Source organism: Hyaena hyaena, unplaced genomic scaffold (assembly GCF_003009895.1).
Source record: "Hyaena hyaena isolate Hyena2069 unplaced genomic scaffold, ASM300989v1 scaffold_41, whole genome shotgun sequence".
Lineage (NCBI taxonomy): Eukaryota > Metazoa > Chordata > Mammalia > Carnivora > Hyaenidae > Hyaena > Hyaena hyaena.
This window is the reverse complement of record NW_024080673.1, coordinates 3,543,828-3,566,126: the sequence shown is the minus strand read 5'-3', so window position 1 is coordinate 3,566,126 and position 22,299 is coordinate 3,543,828. Positions and strand designations below refer to the sequence as shown.

At 39.4% G+C, this 22,299-nt stretch overlaps 1 protein-coding gene across 1 annotated transcript in view; it reads right to left on the bottom strand.

Moving 5' to 3' along the window:
- NCKAP5 (NCK associated protein 5) overlaps nucleotides 1-22,299 on the bottom strand; it is a 1,061,012-nt gene that overhangs the window by 299,755 nt on the left and 738,958 nt on the right. The window contains exon 7 of the mRNA XM_039229926.1: nucleotides 9,327-9,414. Coding sequence (XP_039085857.1) covers nucleotides 9,327-9,414 — 88 coding nt within the window. The remainder of the gene's footprint in view (nucleotides 1-9,326; nucleotides 9,415-22,299) is intronic.

Below are 22,299 nucleotides of genomic sequence, written 5' to 3'. Positions count from 1 at the left end.
TTCTCAACTATTTCCTAATTCCAAAATTGTACATTTGTCCCCCCGGACTATTTTATCTCCATTTCATAAGGCATTTAGCCAAGTCCTAAAATAAGAAAATCACAGTTTTGTTTCTTCAGGTGAGTTAAGAAAATAGGATCAAAGTTGGTATCATCGTGATTTTGCTCTGTTTAAAATCATTTGTTTTCTAGGAGGAAGAAAGAACTGATGTGCCTGGTTAATGACGTGAAATACCCAAGTATCTGCATGAGCCACACACTTACTAAAGGGCAACATCTTTTGGATTCTACCTATAGAACCTCTTGACCTAAGAATGTACTGGGTATTCCAGAGTAAAGTCTGGCCTTCCGTGTGTTGAGTTGAGAAGAACAGCTCTCAAGTTCATTGGCAATAACCAGCTCACCTGTATGAAGAGAAGGTGCTTCTTTGGGGCACCATTTTATTCATCGGTTACATTTGTTTTAAGAGAGAGACCATACTCTGCATTGATGTGGTAAGAGTTCCCTTCAGAGTCAAAACATCTTACAGGGAAAGTGTTCATGTCTGAGCACAGAATTCAGATGAAACTGAGAATGAGAAAGTAGAGTCAGAACCCATTAAACCAGGGAATTTAAATTCCCAAGAAGAATGGAGGTAGTTATTTAAACTCTCAGTGCTATTATTTAAAATCCCTCTATTCCTTTCAAAGAACTTAATCTGACTTTGGCATTTCATAGGTGAATGCTCTCTTCAGTCAGATGCCTCATATGAGATTGTTTTGAAAACTTCTGGAATTTTGGAAAGGCTTTGGTAGAGTGCAAAATCATAAATTCTTCTTATGGAATAGTTTCGAAGAGAAAATGAGTATTTTATGAAAGACAATGTTTTTAGCTGTGCTGAACCTCATCACACACTTTGGTTTTGAGAAATCCTGCCTCCTTCACCTAAACTTATTATCTGAATAGAAGATGTTGCTGAAACCAAAATAGAATAGAACAAAGAGAGGAAGGAAACCGTTTCCTCGTGGAACAGTTTGAGCCATTTAAGACTTAACACACAATAAAAATACTCCCTTTATTAACATTACTCACTTCAACAGCTACTCAAAGTTCACAGCAATTCAAAGAAAAGGCCAAATTTCTTAAAGCAGAATCAAAGGCAATTGAGATTTCCTGAGATTACAGGCCACAGACATACATAAAAAAGCTCAATAAAAATATTTCGTATTCCATTGTGTATTGTAATTTTTTAAATGCCTATGCAAAGACTTAGCCACTCTGTCAACAGACACTCAAAAGAATTTTAAATCATTTTTTCCCCAACTGGTATGCACTCATGGAAGGTACTCACTTTTGATCTATGTTTTTGCATTTGTTTACCACATTTTATTTAGTTAAAAAAGAACAGGAAAAAAAAAACCCCACTTTTCTAAATCACTTGTATGAATTACAAACAAGCTCTCTAAAGAGTTCTAAAGAATTCAGCTCTCTTGGCTAATTAACTTGCAGAGCGCTTACTGAGCTAAATACTGTGTGTCAAAGGACCAGTATAGATGCATATGCGTGTACTGGGCTGAGACTGGGGCTCTGACCCTCAACTCTGTTTTTGCTTTTGTAAACTGAGAGAACAGGAATGGTAAAAGGGATGGATATTAAAGCACCTCACAGGTTCCCAGCACATTTATAGACCAGAGGAGTCAAAATGACTCATCACATTTGGAAAAAAATGATAAAACAAAAAAGATCATCCTAAAGAGGAGCCCAGAGAGCTCAATCTATTAGGATTCCCTCGGGTGATTCTATGACTCAACCAGGAAATAGAGTCAAGAAACTTGTACCTTCTAAAAATCACAGATATTTCAATTTTGCCTTGTATTTACATATACTCATGAAAAATAGTTTTATATATATTTCTATATTTCTAGTATATAGAAATATTGCTGTTGAAAATAACTTCCTTAAAAAGACAACTTTTTGTAATTGATTGTTTAATAAAATTTTTCAACCTTAACTTTTCTTTCTAGTGCACTGAAAATTTTTTGATTAGTTTTTAATGTTTATTTTTTGAGAGAGAGAGAGAGCGAGCACACAAGCAGGGAAGGGACAGTGAGAGGAGACACAGAATCCGAAGCAGGCTCCAGGCTCTGAGCCGTCAGCACAGAGTCTGATGTGGGGCTTGAACTCATGAACCATGAAAGCGTGACCTGGGCCGAAGTCAGACACCCAACTGACTAAACCACCTAGGCACCCCCAGTGCAGTGAAATTTTTGAATTTGCTTCAGTCGTTATAGGGAAAAAAGGTGAAGTTTAAAGTCAAAACTTTCCCACCCCTGATAAGAATTATAACTTGTGAAATAAGTAACATCTTTGTTGGGCAGGCCTTGAGCTAGAACCTAACCTATGTCAGGTGCTTTCTGTGCACATAAAAGGATCTGGATATATTCTTCATGACTGACAGATTTTAGGATAAGTAGAAAGGATCCCTTTCCTCAAGCTGGTTCACCATATCTGAGAATACTTTGAAGGAACTGCTTAAGGAAAAATCATTTTGATTTTCAATTAAATCACTTCAAATGGAAATGATATAGGTAATATACTAGATTGCTTTAAACACAATCTACAGCATCAATGACTGAACATAAGTCATCAATGGAAATAATGGAACTGGACTCAGAAAACAGCTCAGGGGTGCCTAGGTGGCTCAGTTGCTTGAGTGTCCAACTCTTGATCTTAGCTCAGGTCCTGATCTCATGTTTCTTGAGATTGTCAGCCAAGAGGCTGCTTGGGCCAAGAGTGCAGAGCCTGCTTGGGATTCTCTTTCTCCTTCTCTCTCTGTCCCTCTCCTGCTTACATTAGAGCATGTACATGCTCCCTCTCTAAATAAATAAACTTAAAAAAGAAAAGAAAAGTAAACATGCAGTTCAGGGCTCTCCAAGGAGGTGGGACAGAGTAAAGGGGCAAAGAGAGGGAGACTCAGACACTGATGCAATGTGCTCTCTGCTAGGACAATGACCCAGGCACCTTTTGGGAACATCTCTACATTTCATTGTTACGGTGATCTACTCATTCTGTTAAAAGGGTACAAAACAGCTCAGGCAACCTAAGAAGGGTGATATGTAACTTTTGATAATGTATAATTTTAACCTCTCTGTGCCTCAGTTTTATCTTCTGTATAGAAAGGACAATGATAGTACCTACTTCAAAGGATTCTTGTGAAAATCTAGTGCATTAACTCTTGTAAAATGATTAGAATGTTATCATCCATAGTAGGTGCTCAGCAAGTGCTGGCCAACAGTGGGTCAGAGTATTATTGCTAGAGGCACCTGGGGCCCATACTCTGTGTAGACCAAGTCATGCAGGATTGCAAAGACGTGGTGAAATCCCAGCGTTGTAAGAGCAAGAAGAAACCCTAGAAATCCTCTTTCTGTTTGGAAGGTTGGCTTTAGACTAGCAAATTTCATTTAGTCCACGTATAAAGAAATAAGTTACTATTTAAGACTAAAAAACCCATAATAACTGGAACTTTGATCTTCCTTTGAAACATAAGGCCATCTGCCCACAATGGTGACTTCTGGGTGGCACGGCTTCCCTTAGACCACACAGAGCCTCTCCAGTCTGCCACTGTCTCCTCTCTTGAATGCCCTTTGGCATTAAACCAGGTTTGGGTTGCCAATGCACAGTTTTCAAAAGCAAGGCTTTTGTCTTTTAACAAATCAAACAAATCAACCCAAAAAACCTCTCTTGGTACCTGTTTCCCTACCAAAAGTAGAAAAATAGAGTTAATCTTTAGAGGAGATTTGACCTTTCTCAGACCTGGCCCACGTGGGCCATTTACACGATTTGGTATAATGTAGGTATTACATGTGTCATGTCTCATCTAGTTCAATACCTCATCTCTTACAAATAAGAAAAATGAGGACCCCAGGGAGTTTAGGGGACCATCTGAGGTCACAAGACTTGTTAGTGGCGGAAGCTGTACCCACGTGCAGGTGTTTTCCCCCTCTCTTCAATGTTTCTGCTTTTCCATCCACTGTTTTCTCTGTAGCTACTGTACATTCAGTCCACGTTCCATATGAAGAAGCAGGAGAGGAGGCCTGTTGGCTGCAGCAAGGAGGCACCCAGGCTGCCACAGACACAAGAGGCCGGTACACGGGGTAATTCATTGCCAGTGGTGGGATTATCCTTTCTTAGGTTTCCAGTCTTAAGTATTCTTTTCTTTAAGATTTTATTTTTGAGTAATCTCTATACCCAACATGCAGCTCCAACTCACAACCCCCAGGTCAGGAATTGCATGTTTTACATCCTCAGCCAGCCAGGTGCCTCCTGCCCACCCACCCCCCTTTTTTTGGTCTTGAATATTCTGATGGCTGAAGCAGAGGATATGAAGCCCTTCTCAAGTGACTGCTCCATTTCATCTGTGCTAAATCCCCACCTTTCATGTGTAATCATGATTTTTTTTCTAATGTGTTTCCTAATTTACTTAACTAAATGACATGGTCACCTGGGTGATGAGCATATATAAGATGACACATAAGAAACCCCTAAACACTTACAGTGAACGAGCTAGAGAAAGAAACAAAACACAAGAGAGGAAGTGTTCATGTTTCTACTTGTTCAGGTTCTTCTACAGACAGTCCTTGAGGTCTCTCTTTCCCTCCAGTGAAATGAGACTATCCTAGGTACCAGGTCTAGGTCTTTTCCTACGTGCACATAATGATGCTATTTTTCTTACTCACGTGCCTTCCCCACCCAAGAGATGACAGGCATGAGCATTACAGGGCTTATTAACTTATCTCAGTTTATTTTCACTTATTATTTTTTTATTGTATTTTGACAGTGACTGTGAGCTGAGGAGTTTAGGCTGTGCTCATTCCTGCCATCCCACCCCCCATCAAACTGTCTCATAGACACGTGCTGTTTTAGTCTATAGATTCTCATTTAGGAACCTCAATGACTTACCTCTGGTTTTACCACTGAGCATTTGCCAGTGCTAAATCAGGCCTCTTAGAAATAAGGGTGAAACGGTCTTACCCTTAGAAATAAGCATGATCATACCTATTTTAGAGACTGCTGAAATGAATAAATGAGATCCACTTTGTGCTCTTTGTAAACTGTAAAGTGCATATGTGTCCTATGTGTCTGGACACTCAGATGCTGTATTCGGGCTGTAAAACACTAGGGCTGTGGGACTCAGGAAGAAGTTCATGACTCCGGGTTCCATTTCAAGAGACAACAGAGACCAAAAAACAAACAAAATCCCCAAAACAAAAACCAAACAAAAGAAATGAAGAACAAAAACAGATTATTAACAAGAGGTCCTGGTCAGGAGCAAGCGCCTCCCGGAAGAGCTGTGTGGCAAGTTTGGTGGCATCCTCCTGTGTGTTCCCAGAACCCATCTATGCAGACCGCTCTTTTGGCCCCATTCACATTGTTGCAGATATTTGATTACTGGCCCCCCCTCCCAACTCCCCAGCATCTTATAAATTGAGCTTTCCAGGAAAAGGCCTCTGTGAGGCAGGCATCTTTGCATCTCCAGCACTTAGCTTGCTGTCTGCGAGGAACTGCCAGCCTGCTGGGTTCCAAAGTGTGACAGACAGACAATGCCTGGCCTGCCCCGTGCCCTACCAGAGACGTCCACAGCTCAATCCCTAAACCCTGTGGCAGTGGCACCTCTCGTGGCAGAGGGACTTTGCAGATGTGACTAAATGAAGGATCTGGAGGTGGGGAGATAATCCTGGCTGTGCCCCGTGTAATCACAGGATCTTTGTAAGAGGGACAGAGGGAGAAGGGTCAAACTCAGAAAAAGGAAACACGACAATGCAACCAGACTTTGCAGTGATGTAGCTCGAAGATGGAGTTAAGAACCACAAGCCAAGGACTTCTAGAATCTGGAAAAGCTAAGGGAACAATTGTGTATTGAAGCCTCAAGAAAGAATGTTGTCCTTCCAGCACGACGAGTGTAGACTTCTGACCTCCAGAATTATAAGGGAATAAATTTGTGTGGTTTTAAGCCACGAAATTTGTAATAGCTGAAGTAGAAAACAAAAACACTTAGATAAAAAGTAAATGCCTACCTGTTATTTGAATGAATGGGAAAATGCATGAAAAGAGAAAGCCCTAAATAAAAAAGGGAAAGACCTAGATTCAGGCTCCAACAATGAGCTGGGTAACTTGGGCCCCATCATTTAATTTCTCTGGGACTCCTTCTTGGGAAGAGCTGAGGGCATGGACACAGACCAATTAGGGTTCAAGGCCCTTCTAGGCTATTTCACTCAGTACATCTCTGGGCAAGTGCTCAGGTCTCTGAGCCTATGTCCACATCTATAAGAGGGCAATAGTGACACAACTGTTGTGGGGAACGAATGAGCTACAATCTAGTCACATTCGATAGGACCCTGAGTTAGGCGCATGTGAAACTGAAGGCACATAAAAATGTTACTAATGTCACTTCCTGCACAAACCTTGAAATCATGAAAATTCTTCAAATTAAAAATGAGTCAAGGACTGCACGATGTCACGTGAAGCTGGTAAACTGTGACCCACTGGCTGCCACGAGATGGGTCTGCTTCAGCTGCGGAACAGAAACACCCATCTGTTCTCTGAGGGAACCCATGTTGAATTAAGCAAGTTACGAACAATATGAGTAACAAATAATGAGAGGTCTCCAGGAACACACCTCTAGAACAAAACATGACCACCCTTGAATGCGTGCAAAGCAATTAGCATGGGCCTAGAACACAGGAAGCTATTACTCTGCTACTATTATACTAACTCATTGATAAAAACCTCAGAACAAATGCTTCCATGATGGAAACTGAAACAAGCTCCCAGCTTTCCCAAGTGCTTAAACTTTTCCCTGGACTTCCAGCTCCTGTCAGAGAAATCTCACAGTTGGAAAGGTGTGCTTATAACACCCCATACTATGGAGTGATAAGTTTTCCAACTCTTACCTAAAACAAGGAGGTGTTAACCATGTGCTCTACCAATACTGCCATGCACATCTTGCACACCCTCTTTGGCACCTCTCAGACATAGACTAGAATCAGTGACATGACAGGGACCTTCTTGGGACTCAGTGCCACCCAGCAACACTCTTCTTTCTCTTCTCTTCATTCTGTTCCTAGAACTCCCAGAAAACAAGGTTGCGGCTGGTACATACTAGAAGCTTAATAAATATCTGTTGAATGTATAAGTGACTTTCACGGATCGTACAACCCATGTCTGTTTCCCATTTTCCAGACAATGAGCCACAGGCCAATTAGAGCGATGACTAAAATAAAATCCCTTCCATGTTGCATGAATTCAAGTTAATAACGGCATCCTCCCCAGAGAGAGGAGCTAATTTCTCAAATCCAATAGACTGGGTTATAGAGAGGAAAGTCTTAAAACACATTTTTAAAACTATATCTGTTTGTCTAAGTAGTTTCCAGTTTCACAAAATGAATTCTGATGCTAAGTGCCCCATAATGAGGAGATCTGGAAAAGTGTAAGAGCAACACTGAATTATTTAGCTCTAACTAAAGCCTGGTATTACCTGTGAGGAGGAACAAATGACTTACATTTCAGATTCTTTTAGGCTACACAAAACCACTCAATGTGGAACCAAGTCCTGTTTTAATTGTACTTCCATTTTCGTCCAAAGCACACATAATACTTGGGAAAGCTTTAGAGCGACGAGGACTTAAATCCTTACCCTAACTTGAGGCAACCATACATCAGGAAAAGCTGAGCAGGCATTCCATGTGTAAAGACCACCCCTCGAGAAGAATCTAAACCTTTTCCCTTGAAATGGGCGTTATTGATTTTTTTTTCTATTGTGTTTCTGGAGCTAACTTTCATCTCTTCTTGGTAGCTTAAGTCAATGCCTCGTACTGTTTTCCCTGGAGCTGGACAATAGATGTCCCCCTTATATAATAGCCTTATATGTGTCAAGTCAACTACTTAGCGTGCACACTTCTTAAGGCTAACCGTGCCAAGATTTCTTAACTTCCTATAATACTAAGATGTTTATTTAATCTGATTCCTTCAGATCTTCTTCATAACAAGGGGGGACTGTAGACCCTTGAATCCATAAATTAAGGGAAAATCATGCGACAAGATCTCTACCAGCCAGGTTTCTGTGCTTGTCTACTCAGACACGCTTTCTTTTTAGTCAGTAAAAATCTGGGGCTGCCCAGGGCTTACTCAGTTTCCTTGCCTTATTTAGCTTTCTGGGTTCCCAGTGCTTAGTTGTGCAATGGATATTAGTTTTCTATTTGTGATTTTAAGTGATTTTCAATAAAAGTCTTCAATTTCTCTATATTGAGTGCCTGTGCTCTTTCCACTACATGTCTCCTTTCCACCCTGCCAGAGCCTTCACATCTGTGTGGCCAATTTGGATCATGCTTATACTGGATGCCCTGCTTGTCACTTGGCTGCTTTGCTAGTGTTAAAGAACCGTTGACTGAAGACCATCAGAACATGATGACTGGTTACTTAGTCTACCACTTACTCAACTTGGATCTCTTCTGACTCCAAAGGGCCAAGGTGCAAGGCCACACCCATGAGCACAGCATACAGCATGACCTCATCCAGCTCTTCCATGTACCCTCAGTCTCACCATCAAGATTTTTATCTCATCAGGCCATTATTTACTTACTGTGAGCTTCTTTCTCCTTGAGCCTGTCATGCAAATTCATACTGTCTCCAAAATACTCCTCTGTCAGCAACGTCCTTTCTCCTGTTCTCTATCCCTCAAGCCCCTACGTGTCATACCTCTGAAATATATCAAGTGTCATAACTTCTTGGAGGTATGACACTTAACTTCCCGGACAGCATGAGTCACTCCCCTCCATATTCTCAGAGAACACTACAGATACTGACCGCAGACTACTATGGTATTTTTTATTTAATTATTTTGAGAGAGAGAGGGAGAGAACATGGGCAGAGAGAGTGAATCCCAAGCAGACTCTGCACTATCAGCATGCAGCCTGATGCAGGGCTTGAACTCACAAACTGTGTGTGAGATTATGACATGAGCCTAAATCAAGAGTCAGATGCCTAACTGACTGAGCCACCCAGGTGCCCCAAGTACTATGGCACTTTTATAGGTCTCCCTGTTTCACCATAAACTTACTTTTTTGCAGCTTCCTATGACCAAATCTACAACTTGTTTCACACAGTCCAAGAAACGAAGGAGTTAAATAAACATGTACGTGATTCCTTAACCAGAGGTGACCATATAGCCCCCAACACGGGGTTCTGGACCCTACTTGTTTATTTATCTCTGGGTTAGGGAGGACAGACTTAGAGGAATACAAGAAAAACAAACGAACTTGCGCCCAAACAAGAGTAAGAAATGTGGTGTACCTGATAGATCATTATATTAACAGTTTCTTCTTTTTTCTGCTCTGGAGGCCCTTGACTCTGCAATAGATTTCGCACTGTTTCTTCCATCCTGAGAAACAAACAGACAAAATATATAAAGAATCTCTTTAAAGGTGGTTTGATTAACATGGGGGCTATTCTAGTTAGTAGGAATATTTCTTCAGTAGGCTTCCTAAGCTTATACCTGGAAATCTCTTATCTCTTCTCTCTTCTTCATCCCCTCCATTAGGAATCTGTCATGAAGTCCTTTAAAATCATTCTTCAGAATGTCCCTGAGTTCTCTCTTTCTCTTTACCATTCAGGTCCCTATCCTCAGCCTCCTGCATTTGTGCTCATGCAAACATCTCCCAATATCCCTCTTCACTTTCAATCACTCCCTTTTAATTTGACACAATGTCACCACATTAATCTTCCTGAAACACCACTTTGATTTTCTTAAATCAATTTTTTCTTTTTAAAAAAAATTTTTTAACGTTTTTTTAATTTATTTCTAGGAGAGAGAGAGAGAGAGACAGTGTGAGCAGGGGAGGGTCAGAGAGAGAGGGAGTCACAGACTGAAACAGGCTCCAGGCTCTGAGCTGGCAGTCAGCACAGAGCCCGACGCGGGGCTCGAACCCACGATCCGCGAGATCATGACCTAAGCGAAAGTCGGAGCTTAACCGACTAAGCCACCCAGGCACCCCTTAAATCAATTTTCAAAGTTGACGAATATTATATGAATGCATCTTCGCTGTTAACATACCGTTATATCTTTCAAGGGTGGCCTTTCTGTGTCAGCACACAAAGATCTACTTTATTCTTTTCAGGTGCTTCCTGGTATTTCATGAAATGAATGCACCATATATTATTTAATCATTCTTCTACTGACGGAACTTAATTTCTTCAGCATTTTTATTCTTTAAAAAAATAAACATCTACACATACAACCTAGTGCACATTAATTAGTATTTCTATGGGTTATTATAATGTAATATATATTGTATGTTGCAATCCTGTATTGTTTTACATTCCTATTTCCGATACCCATTCTCTACTGTCCAACAGTAAATGGTAAAAAAAGCAAAAACAAAAACAAAAAATATCCATTTCCATTTTGGAATATTGTCTCATGTTGTTACTCCTTCTTGAAATGCCAAACCCTGCATTTTCTCATTTCCATCCATCTTTCTGAATCTACTTCAACTTCACTACCAAAGAGACATCTTCCCTGCCCCCCCCCACTTCCTTGAATTTTGTAGCCTTATGCTTTACATCACTCATTCTACCACTTAAAACTCCCCACTCTAATGCTCAAATATTTCATATATGCATGTTCTTTCTTCTGAAATTAATTACACTATTCGGTATAGAACCATGTCATAGATTTCTTATGTGTCTCCCCCAACTACAGATAAAGTAGATACTCAGTAGACATCGCTTTATGGATCCTTTGTTATTTCATTTTATTTTTTTTTAATTTTTAAAATGTTTTATTTATTTCTGAGAGACAGAGAGAGAGAGAGACAGCGTGAGCAGGGGAGGGTCAGAGAGAGAGGGAGATACAGAATCTGAAATAGGCTCCAGGCTCTGAGCTTGCTGTCAGCACAGAGCCCGACACGGAGCTTGAACCCACGAACAGGGAGATTATGACCGGAGCCAAAGTCGGATGCTTAACCGACTGAGCCCCCGCATGCGCCCCTGTTATTTCATTTTAAAAAGTATTAAGTAGTTACTCTGTGCCAGGCATTGATCATGTATATTCAAACTGTATTGGAATGACCTTGTCCTTGGGGCCCATCCATGAGGATACATGGACCAGATTCTAAGAGAAAGACACCTGAATAAGATGCACTGAACACAGTGAGAGCTCTCTTGCCCAGAACCTGAGTTGGCTGTAGATCAGTCCCATCCTGAAGACTGTATTTCAGTGTCTCAGTATGATTCTAGTTTAGAAGACTTGAGGGAGAGCAGGCTGATCCAGCTTCTTTCTCTAACTAAAAGCTTCTGGCAAGGCAAATTAAGGGTTCCAGGAGGCCACTGAATTCCATGAAGTGGCAAGACCATTACAGTAAACAAAGGAGTATAGTTACAAATGCCAAACTTTGTAACATGGCTTAAAACTACTTAGTGGCAGAGCGAGGAAAGTGCAGGTGAACTGGAACAGTTCAAGTGTAGATTATAAATAGGGAAATTCTGCCTTCACAAGGGAGGCCCCCAAGATACACTCAAGATTTTAGAAGACAGTGGACACTGATTATGAGTGCTCAAAGAATGATCTGTGACTACATTTATGTAAGCCACCTTTGTGCATCCAGACAGGAGAGCAAAATCTGGTTCTCTGTATTTTCACAAGTCTTACCTTATTAATGATAACAACAAAATTAAACAGTACCTTCAACTTGTCAAAGAACTATCATCTACTAATCACTATAATGTACTTTTAAAAGATCATTACATTTATGTGGTGGACAAGAAAGCAGAGACATAGAAAGGTTAAAGGCTAACTTACAGGATCATAGCTAGTTGGGTAGGTTAGGATAAAGCCATTTTTCCTGAATATAAAAGAGCGACTTCTTTCCTCTAGGTCTTATTTACATACAGGAAATGATTTTAAATGAAGAAGAGTCTTAACTTCCAATGAAGAGTTACCTTGGTGAACATCTATTGGATGCTGAGTCCAAAAAGGCAAAAATACCATTTCTGACCTTAAACTCTGAGAGAGGTTAAGATGTCATAGAAGAGACAAACTAAATTTATTTAAAAAAATAGGGGTGAAGAAGGCACAGATTCCAAAATATTAAGTGATCAAAGCCAATTTCTAATATACTATTTCACTATATAAAAAAACAAATTATCTCTAGAATAGTAGTGGATTTTCCATGATGTTTGCCAAATCTGTCATAAACAAAAAAAGTGATGATAATGGTGAGGAGTTGCTCAACATCAGGCAGGTTGCGTAGGACAGATCAAGGACTGGCCTCCAGTGTCCTAAGTATCAATCTACTTTCTCCACCTTAGTACAGAGGCTGCAGGTCTTTCTTATTTCAATCAATATGTCCCAAGTTTGTTAGATTCAGTTAAAATTAAATCTTGTCTTCTTTTAAAAAGTTAAAATATACCTCTGTCAGTGCATAGCTTGCTGAATTATCTCTTCTGTATAATTAAAAGTTCTATGCACAAGTTGCTAGCTCAAAAATAAAATTAAAAAACCATCTATTCACCGTCCCCCAGTTTTTGCCATTATACTGAGAAAAAAAAAAGAAAAGAAAAGTAGAGTAAAGAAAAAGGAAGAAAAGAAAAGAAAAGGAAGAGGTAGGCAGGAAGTTGTTAGATTCTTAAGTAGCCAAGACCCACAGTAATACTGTGAACATTTTTTTCCCCCTGGCACTACTTCATGATTAATTAAAGCTAATTACATTTCCAAGCCATATCTTGGAACAGAGTTGCAGGGACCCATCCCAACCTTTGGTAAAAAATTAAGGGGCCTCATCTTTTCATAACCTCTGTGAATCTCGTCATAGAGAAACTATTTTCAACCTGATGAGAAGATACTATTATTTATTCCCTTATGATATCTTCTTTCTTTTAATTCTCATTTAGCAAACATCTCTCTTTGTTTTCCTGAAAATCAAAGACTGTGAAGCAACATCCATTGTCATTTGAGGCCCGATGGTATTTTACTTCATTCTACTATTTTGATAGCTGATGTGTGAGGGTTTTTATTTCCAGCCTTTACATAGAACACTTCCACTGTTTTCCAAATGTGGCTAAAAATAAGCTGATTTATTTTTCCAGGTCAGATGTGGGCATAGATTTTTTCTTTTCTTTCTGTTTTAAAAACTGCTGATTGGTTTAACATCACCCTTAATCAATGTCTTCAAGCTCTTTTTCTTTTTTTTTGGTATGATATGTAATTAAGTCCGTTCTTCTCCTAAATATTGGTCATGTGGCAGTCAACGAAAAGTACAAAGGCCTTAATTACATTTGTTGATATGCTTTAAGTTTTAATGTATATTAAGAGAGCTATTTTTAAAAAGTTAGGTCCTACACAATTCAGAGGAAAAAAAAAAACAACTAAATTCATTTGTCAACAGTGTATTTCAGATACCAGAGGTATAAATGTAAAAGTTTTTACCTCATGACATGCTAGATACTGATCAGAACATTAGACTGAAGTGTTCTTTTGTGACTCCTCTGATCAGATATTCAGTTTAGCATAACTTCATTTTTGACAGCAATAGAACAAAATAAATGCAGAACAAGAAGCCATTATCAAACTGATAACTGATGGGGCTCTTTCAGCTAAAAGCAGAACTCAGTCATATTTCAAGAAATATTTTAATGGGTGCTTGCAGATTAATACATAACATATTAATAATGAAATTAACAATGAAATTACTCAATATTCCCTCACTGTCTCCTATGCGAGAGGTTGCAAGGCCTAATTCATTCATTTCTGCCTTATTAACGATCTCTGAGTTTCTAGAGGTCGGTGTCTCTGCTTTGTCGCTTACTTTATCTCTAGCAACTCAGGATAGCTACTGTTACAGGATAGGGAGTTCATAAATTCTTTCTGAGTGAATGAATGAATCTAATAGTTTCTTCATTTATCCCTCCTGTGGCTCCTTTTCATTTCCACACAGACCAATATGGAAATCTAAGTGGTCAGAGAGAAGTAGTGACAAATGAAAGGCGCCAGCAAGACTGGAGGGTAGGTTTTACGTTGACACTTGGGGCTAAAATGCTCAGCTCCTGGTCATTAGTAAACCAAACTGACTACCTCCCAGAAATAACTCCTTGTCTTTTTGCCACACCGAATGTGCAGTCCACAGATGGTATTAAGTTAAACTAAGCTAATTAGCTTAGACGGCTAGAACAGTACCTTAATGAGGCCAGGGTTCTAGATTCAGTCCCTAGCCTGGACACCCTTTAACACCATTGGACTCATGGCTGTAAACATCTGCACCAATAGTCTAGTGCTTTGCTGCTGGGGCAGAAAGGATAGAATTATCTTAATTAAAACATATTTTGTATGACCTCTCATAGCATTTGCTTTCAGTTTCTTTTTCCCATTCTACTTCCATTGCTTTGCTCAACAACTCATTCTACCTTCCCATTTTAACTGCAGTACAAAGCTTTCTTCAAGTTTAGGAGTGGAAGGAAAAGCCTACTAATTTTCAATTACAAGAGGAAACTGTTCATGTGGAAACTTTGCTGGTTTAGTATAGGGTTCTGTCCAGCTGAACCAACTTGTTTCCTCAGAAAATGAGAGTTTCCTCACTAAAAGCTAGCACATCTAAGCATGCAAGCACGGACAATCCCTAGGTTGGCTGTGACTCTGATGTTGTTAACCTGGTCTCTGCTGATGCCCACTGCAATAGTTCTGAACAGTAAATCTACAGCAGAAGCAACTGAAAACTTCACAGAAACTGAAGCTCACTCTGGATAAATGTTGGAGGGCCAGAATCTCTTCTTTTTTCCTAGATGATATATATTTTTAATTCAGCACAAATTTTGCAAGAATAATACTGTTGCTCAGAAACCACAGTGCTCTAATTCACTCGTGGGGATGCAGCACCATTCATAAACAGATCGAAAGGTGCTAGTCCAATTTGAATTACTGCATCATATTCTCTTCGGGGCCATCTGTATGTGAGCAGAAAGTGCTGTAAATTTTCTCCTAGGCAGGCTTGTGCTGATCCTGCATGGGGCACTCACCGAATGGGGAGAAGCAGACATGGAGAAGGCGGGGGAGCAGAGATACCATGCAGGGGAGAAGCCCCATTTTCCACGTGGAATTGAAGGGAATCCCCTGAATGTTAACAAGCAAATCTCAAGTGTTTTTGCTCAATGGTGGTAAAACATAAAGTTGCATTTATGGACTCATGACACTGTCAAGTTCATACTCATCCAGAGAGAAAAAGAGAGAGAGAGTCCCATGGGTGTGAGTGAGTCCCAGAAAGAAGTGTAGCACACCAGCTTTCACTATTCTGGTTAACATCTTGAAGGCAGGGTTTGTACTATAGTCCCAAGGACTCTTTAAGAGGTCTGTAAAATGGGTTGCTTCCCTTAATGGAGTGGAGGTTTCAATTAATGCAATAATTATTAATTATTACAATGTCTTATTAATATAAAAATAGTTAATAGTTAATATAACCACCCATGTCTAATCTCATGAGCTCATCTACTAACTTCTAAATCTATCCTTGTATAATGAATTTTTGTAAACAAATCCAGATTTAGTTCTTTTTAAAATTTTCTCGAGCAGTCCAAACATGAATGTTCTTTGAGTCTGTTACAGCCCAGAAAGGACTTTGAATTGCCAAGATAACTACTTTTAATATAAATGTATTGCCTGAGGGATAGATATTTATAGCTCACTCTTCAAATGGAAGGGGAACTTAGAAGAGAGCAGACAGTTCAATTGATTATTGGCCCTCACTATTTATTCTTTTTAGCCACTGTTGATATATAATAAAAATGTTTGAATATATCATAGGAAAACTTACTGAATTTTAATTAGAGGCTATTCTGTTCCAGAGAACTTATGTATCAACTTGGAACATCATTTTTTCATTCCTTAAAATGAGAACTTTATAATTTTGTCTTAGTCAAGGAATAATAAAATGTGAACTGGACAATCAAGATTTCTTTCCTAATATTCACTATACTTTTGAAAGTTTAAATAGAGCAGTATAGTGATGTTATTCAAAATGAGGTTCACCATGTTGCAGACAAGTTATGTGTTTCTCCGCAGTTGTCACTGGCTTCTCCACAGATAGTTAGAACCCCAGAGAATGCACCAAACACATGATACTCCATTCTCTCATGGTTCCAGACCCATTGGGGATATGACCCAGAGAGAATTAAGTAATGAAATGAAATGATTGGACTTGATTCTCATTGACAAAGTCATCTTGAATTAGATTCTCGTTTTCCATATCTTAAAGGCTTTTTATTTTGGGGGTGGGGGGGGAACCTTGACAAGTATTAAGTCATTAAAGCTTAGGGAGGTTGAGCCAACAGGGACACTGGATCTGAATAATGTGCAAGGCAGCACAATAAGTAAATGGTGCTAATGTGTCACTACTTTTTTGTTTGTCTGTTTGTTTGGTTTTGGGTTTGTGGTGTGTAGGAGAAGAGCTGGAAAATCCAACTGGCCCTATTTGGGATCAAACTATAGCATTACATTTTCTGGATAAAAGGTACAATTGTGGCAAAGAAGTGAATCATGGATCTATAAAACTGGCTTCTGTACCCTCATGAATGTCATTTTCACTGGGCCTAGTCTTTAAATCACATAGTTCTTGTGGAGTTTGATCCACAATATTTCAGAGTGGCTTCTCTTAAGCAAGTAGATAGCACATCCAAAGAGTGATGTTATCAAATCCTCTCCCAACCTCAATTCCTGTGGCCACAATAGTCAATATATCTCAGTCTCTGGCACTCCCTAAAGTGCCAAAGGTGGGTGTGGGGGTAGATATTCTTATCAGCAATATAACTTAGGTCAAAAACTTTCTCCTTCCTTCTTCCCTCCCTCCCTCCCTCCCTCCCTTCCTTCCTGAGACAGCAAGTGGGGGAGAGAGGCAGAGGGAGAGAGAAAGAGAGAGAGAATCCTAAGCAGTCACTGTGCTCAGTGTGGGGCCTGATACAGGACTCGATCTCACAACCCTGGGAACATAACCTGAGTTGAAATCAAGAGTTGGTTGTTCAATCTACTGAGTTACCCAGGCGCCCCAGAAAAATCGTTTTCTAAGCCTCAGTTTCCTTATCTGCAAAATGGGTATTTCATGCCAGCTCTACCTACCTCAGAGAGATCTTAAGAGGATTCAATAAAACAAAATGTAAAATGTTATATAAATTGGTACTTGTTTTTATTGTGGTTTATAAAGACAGTTCTTTCAGAAGTCAAAGCCCTTTGACATAGAGATCCTTTGGCAGTGGCATGAGAAGGGCAGAGAAGAGGCTCCTTGGGAGTCTCAGCCAATCAAGTTAATACTTTATGGAGGCACCCACCTTTATTGCCTTTTTTTCAGAAAGTGTAGAGAGATATACAACCTCTCTCTGAGTTTCAGACAACAACTGGTTTGGAGGATAACTTACTATATTGGTCATGATGCAGTAGGTTAGGCTCTAGTAACAAACAATCCCAATAGCTTACTGCCTTAATAAATAACTAAATTTCTTACTGACATAAGGTCTGACCACATTAGCAGTCAATGATTCTCCTGAGGTAGATTGGTTCTATGTTGTGGTTTGCCAGGACAGTCCAGTTGATGTCTATTGTACTGGTTTAATTAGTAATAGCACCCTTGTTATTGCAAAAAAGATGTCCTGGTTAGATCCTTGTCAATGGAATAAGTCAAGTATTCTGGATTCTCCAACTTTTCAGCATGAAAATTTCATCATTGCTGGGAAAAGAGAAACTGTAGAGTGTTATAGGGATTTTTACTGCCTCATCCCAAAACCTCGCTTCAGTTTGAAGGCTATTGGCAAGAACTAGTCACAGGGACCAAATAACTGCTAGATCTGGTGATAAATACAGTTTTGTGAGAACCCAGCAAGGAGAAGAGAACCAGTTATTGGTGCTAACATAATGGCTTCCACACTTGTGTTGTCAGAACTGAAGACATATATGGAACTACATATTAGTGACTGCCTACTCTGCCTGTGTAACTGCACAAGGTTGTTTCTAGGTGACTCATGTCCAAACTCAAGAATGACAAGAAGTACTGGTATGATTGGCCCTTTCTTATTGGGTCTTACTCATCTCCCTCTGCTGGGCAACTGAGCTGTCACTGCTGAAACTTCTCTCACTTCCCAGCTAGATACTGATTGTCACCCTTCTTTCATTCATGCCAAACTGATTGCCAGCCTATGCAATTAGTCTCTCTGAGCCTTCTGAACTGTTCACAAATGTGTTCCCTCTGATCGAAGAATCTTCAAACAAACACCTTCAAAGTCTGCCTTGCTTTGAAGAACACACTATTAAGCTTCAGCATGACAGTGGATAGTCATGTTTTTGATGCCGCTTATTTTATAGTAAATATCTGTCAACATCGAAAAACAGCCTGCACTTTGACAAAACTTTTGTAACTTTCCAAATTTTACTGGCAAGGAAAATGGAAGAGATGGTTTCTCAGTGGTGTTATCAGAGGGAGGTATCTAATGTTTCACTACTCCTTATCCTAGAATCCTTGTTTAAAATATCACCACTCAAGACACGGCAGTAACAGGCATGCCTGACCCTTAGAAACTCTGAACTATAGAAATGTGTCAAGATTTAACCAGTAAAAGTGAAAACTGGGGAAAAGGAGTCAATTTAAAATCTGCTTCCATGTTAGATTAAAAAAAATGAAAAAAGAAGGATCAGAGTAATATGCTATCATATTATTTCCCAGAGTAAATTGTGGGATATCACAAAAATTCATTTTGTCAACCATCGTAATCATCTCGTATTTGGATAGAGACATTTCTGCCGATTACCACAAGAAAAAGATTCCCTCCTTCCCCTCCTTGCCTATCCAAGCATCTTTCAGGCTCCAGTCTAAGTCTCACTGCCTTTTTCCCTGACAACTCTGGCCCATAGAAGTCTCTCCTTAGTTCACTGAAAAGTATTTTTGCTGGAACACTCTGCAGGAAATCACCAAGGGTTCTCATTAGAAGTTCAGATTCTCAGGTCCACTCGAGACCTAGTAAATCAGAATCTCTGAGAGTGGAAGCCAGGAATGTCTATCTTTTACAATCACATTCTTTCACATTAACCTATGAGAAGCTATGTCTTACTCTCATGTCCTTCCAAAACACTTACTCATATACTAGCTGGCACTGCTAAATATCATAAAAACAACTTCATGTCCAGGTATCCTAGTTTTAGAACTATTTTGTTAGCTTGTTAAAGGCTCCAAAGTGTATCCCATGTCTTTTTCTATTACCCAAATCACTTAGTGGAGTACCAATTGATCCTTGGTAGGTGGGAACTTCCCTAAATTGTGGAGTTATTTACTTTTGGCATATACACAACGTTGAAAACGAAAGGGAAAGGCATATTTAGATGAATCTAATTTTAATTCCAAAGGCAGAAAACTTAAAATTAACACCTGTGATATGAATAATTACTCACTCATTTATTCAATCACTCATTCATTCATTTATCTATTCCTTTATTTGAGAATCATGCTTACTGTGTGCTTTGCGCTATTAGTAGCAATTCAAGTAAAGAAAAACTGCCAAGTGGGGGAGACAGGCAGACCAACAATCGCCCTACAGAGTAATCAGTGCCAGAAGAAAATGCTATGAAGGTTTAGAGATATAAGAGGCTAAGAAAGGCGCTCTTGAGGTACTGATCCATGCTAAACTTTGGGAAAGGAACAGGGTTTGGCTAGATGGAGAAGGGATTTTGAAACATAACTGCTGCTTTTGTTTGCAACTTTTAAATTGCTTATTGTGAGTTTTCTGAATGAGAAATATACTTAAGTGTGTACATACTAGTCTATATGTCTACTGAAAATAAGAGTACTCCATTTCAGTTTTGTACAAATGTTGGCATTTTAATCAAATACAAAGCATTTTAGGGGCATGTGGGTGGCTCAGTCAGTTAAGTGTCCAACTCCTGATTTCTGCTCAGGTCATTATCCCATGTTTCATGAGATTAAGTCACACATTGGGCTCTGTGCTGATAGCATAGAGCCTGCTTGGAATTCTCTCTCTCTCTCTCTCTCTCTCTCTCTGCCCCTCCCCAGGTCATGCATGCACACACACTCTCACTCTCTCAAAATAAAAAATATAAATTTTAAAAATGCAAAGCATTTTAAGTCCTTGCTAAAACAAATCAGTTAAGGCTCTTCCAACTGAATGACATATATTTAAAGTTATGTTCATTGATTCACAGAAGCTTAATAACTGCACTTCACAGAATGTCACCCAGGGCCTCTAGGTAATGCTCCCCCAGTGGGCACATATTCATATTTTGAGCACTAGTCTCATTATGTGCCCTGTACCTGTGTATTTTTCCCAACAATTTAGGATGTATAGGTTTTTCCTAGTATTTAGAGTATTACCTTCTTGGCCCTGGGTGTCTATTAAAAATAAAGAATAACCACATCCGAATAACGGTTGCTAAGAAAAAAAATTGCCCTAATAAAATTAATACCAATAACTGCAAGATTCCCCAGCCACAAGGTTGACATTAAATAAAAGTCAATTGTTTTCAAATATGTCTTACCATAGAATACAAGTTTTTATATGGCATTATTATCGTACATTCCTGCACAATAAATAGATGTTGAAAAATACAGTGACTTTAGGCTAAAATAGTGTCCATTTGTCCTTGAATTTTCAATGCTACAAAATGAAAGCAAGGTTACTTGGGATGAAGGGGCAGAGAACCTACATATTGACACTAGCTTCAAAAAATAAATTTACTTTGATAAATAAAAGCACCAGAGAAAGCAGCACAATTTTCAGATTATAAAAGAAAAAAATAAAGAAACTAAGCAAGGATAACTACTCAAAATCTGCCAAGTGAAAAGATTTTTGAAATGTAACTGATGAGAGGTAATACAGTCCACCTTTGAGCAACATGAGCACTAACCTCCCAACGTAGCCAAGAATCTGCATATTGCCTTCAATTCTGCCATAATTTAACTACTAATAGCCTGCTCCTGACTGCAAGCCTTACCAATAACAAAAATAGTCAACTAACACATACAACTATACAACAACATACAACTATTTTGTATGCTGTGTGTTTTCTATACCGTATTCTTACAATAAAGCCAGGGGAAAGAATGTAATAAAGAAAATTCCAAGGAAAAAAGCTACAGTCCTGTATCAAAATAAATCCAGGAGTGAGTGTACCTGTTCAGTTCCAACTCCTGTTCTTCAAGGGTCACCTGTGCACTATATCGATTAAACTACTGGAAAATATCATGACACCATGCATAGATGTATACAGTGTTAACTACCTTTTATCTTAAAGCTGTGCTGCCTTGAAATGTCCAATCTATGGTCAAAAGTCTTTTTCCTGCTCCCTCCATATAGACAAAAGCAACTCTGCAGCCCTCTGCTTCCTGTCCATCCATATGCCTTTATTGTCATTTTGACAAAGACTAACAACCTACACTAAACGAATGTCAAAAACCAAGTAACAAGCAGCATGTCTGACTTTCTTCCGAGGATCTTGCCTCCCCCAAACAAAGAGGAGCAGCAGGCCTAATTGTGAAGTGCACAGATTACCCCCAGCTCAGGAAGAAGGAGGAAAGGGTCCCTTCTGCAATACCCAGCTACAACATGGGTCCCCTAGGACTTAATTATCTCTCTTGTTAGGCTATAATAGGGGCTCTAAAACGATATTGCAGTTTTTCTCCAGCCAAAAAATTGATTAGTAAAGTTGTATAAATCAAATGTCAACATTCGTTTTATGTATGAGTGTGGCCCACAACCACAGCCTGGTTGTCATGAAGAAGTTGTCATTATCATGCAACAGTTAATAAGGTAGCTATTGAGGCAGGAAGCACATTAATACTGAAGAGGAAATCTGCATCCACATTGACTGGCAGTGTTTTTGGTGGTGCTTACTTCCAGATTTTCTATATAGATGGAGTGGATGATTATCACTCCATGAAAAACACTGATGTTGTCCTCACTTGGATATCCTCCTCTCTGGGAGAGTTCAATATGCTTATGACCATTTCAAGGGCAATGCCGGCTGGGATATTTACAGATGTGGAGGCTTCTGAACCTCTCTGCTATGACTACTGCTGGGCCCTGGATTCCATTCTTCCCCGCGTCTTCTAGGCCTTTGCTCTCAACCTGCCCTTTTGGCAGATTTTATGTCTCTTTCGATGAGCTTCTATTTTCATCAAATGTTACATAAGTTAACATAAACTTTATCCTAGTGGAAACTTCTTTTCTCCCCACTCTCTTTTTGCATTTTATCCATCCTCTTTTCTCTCTATCGCTATCACCAGCAGTT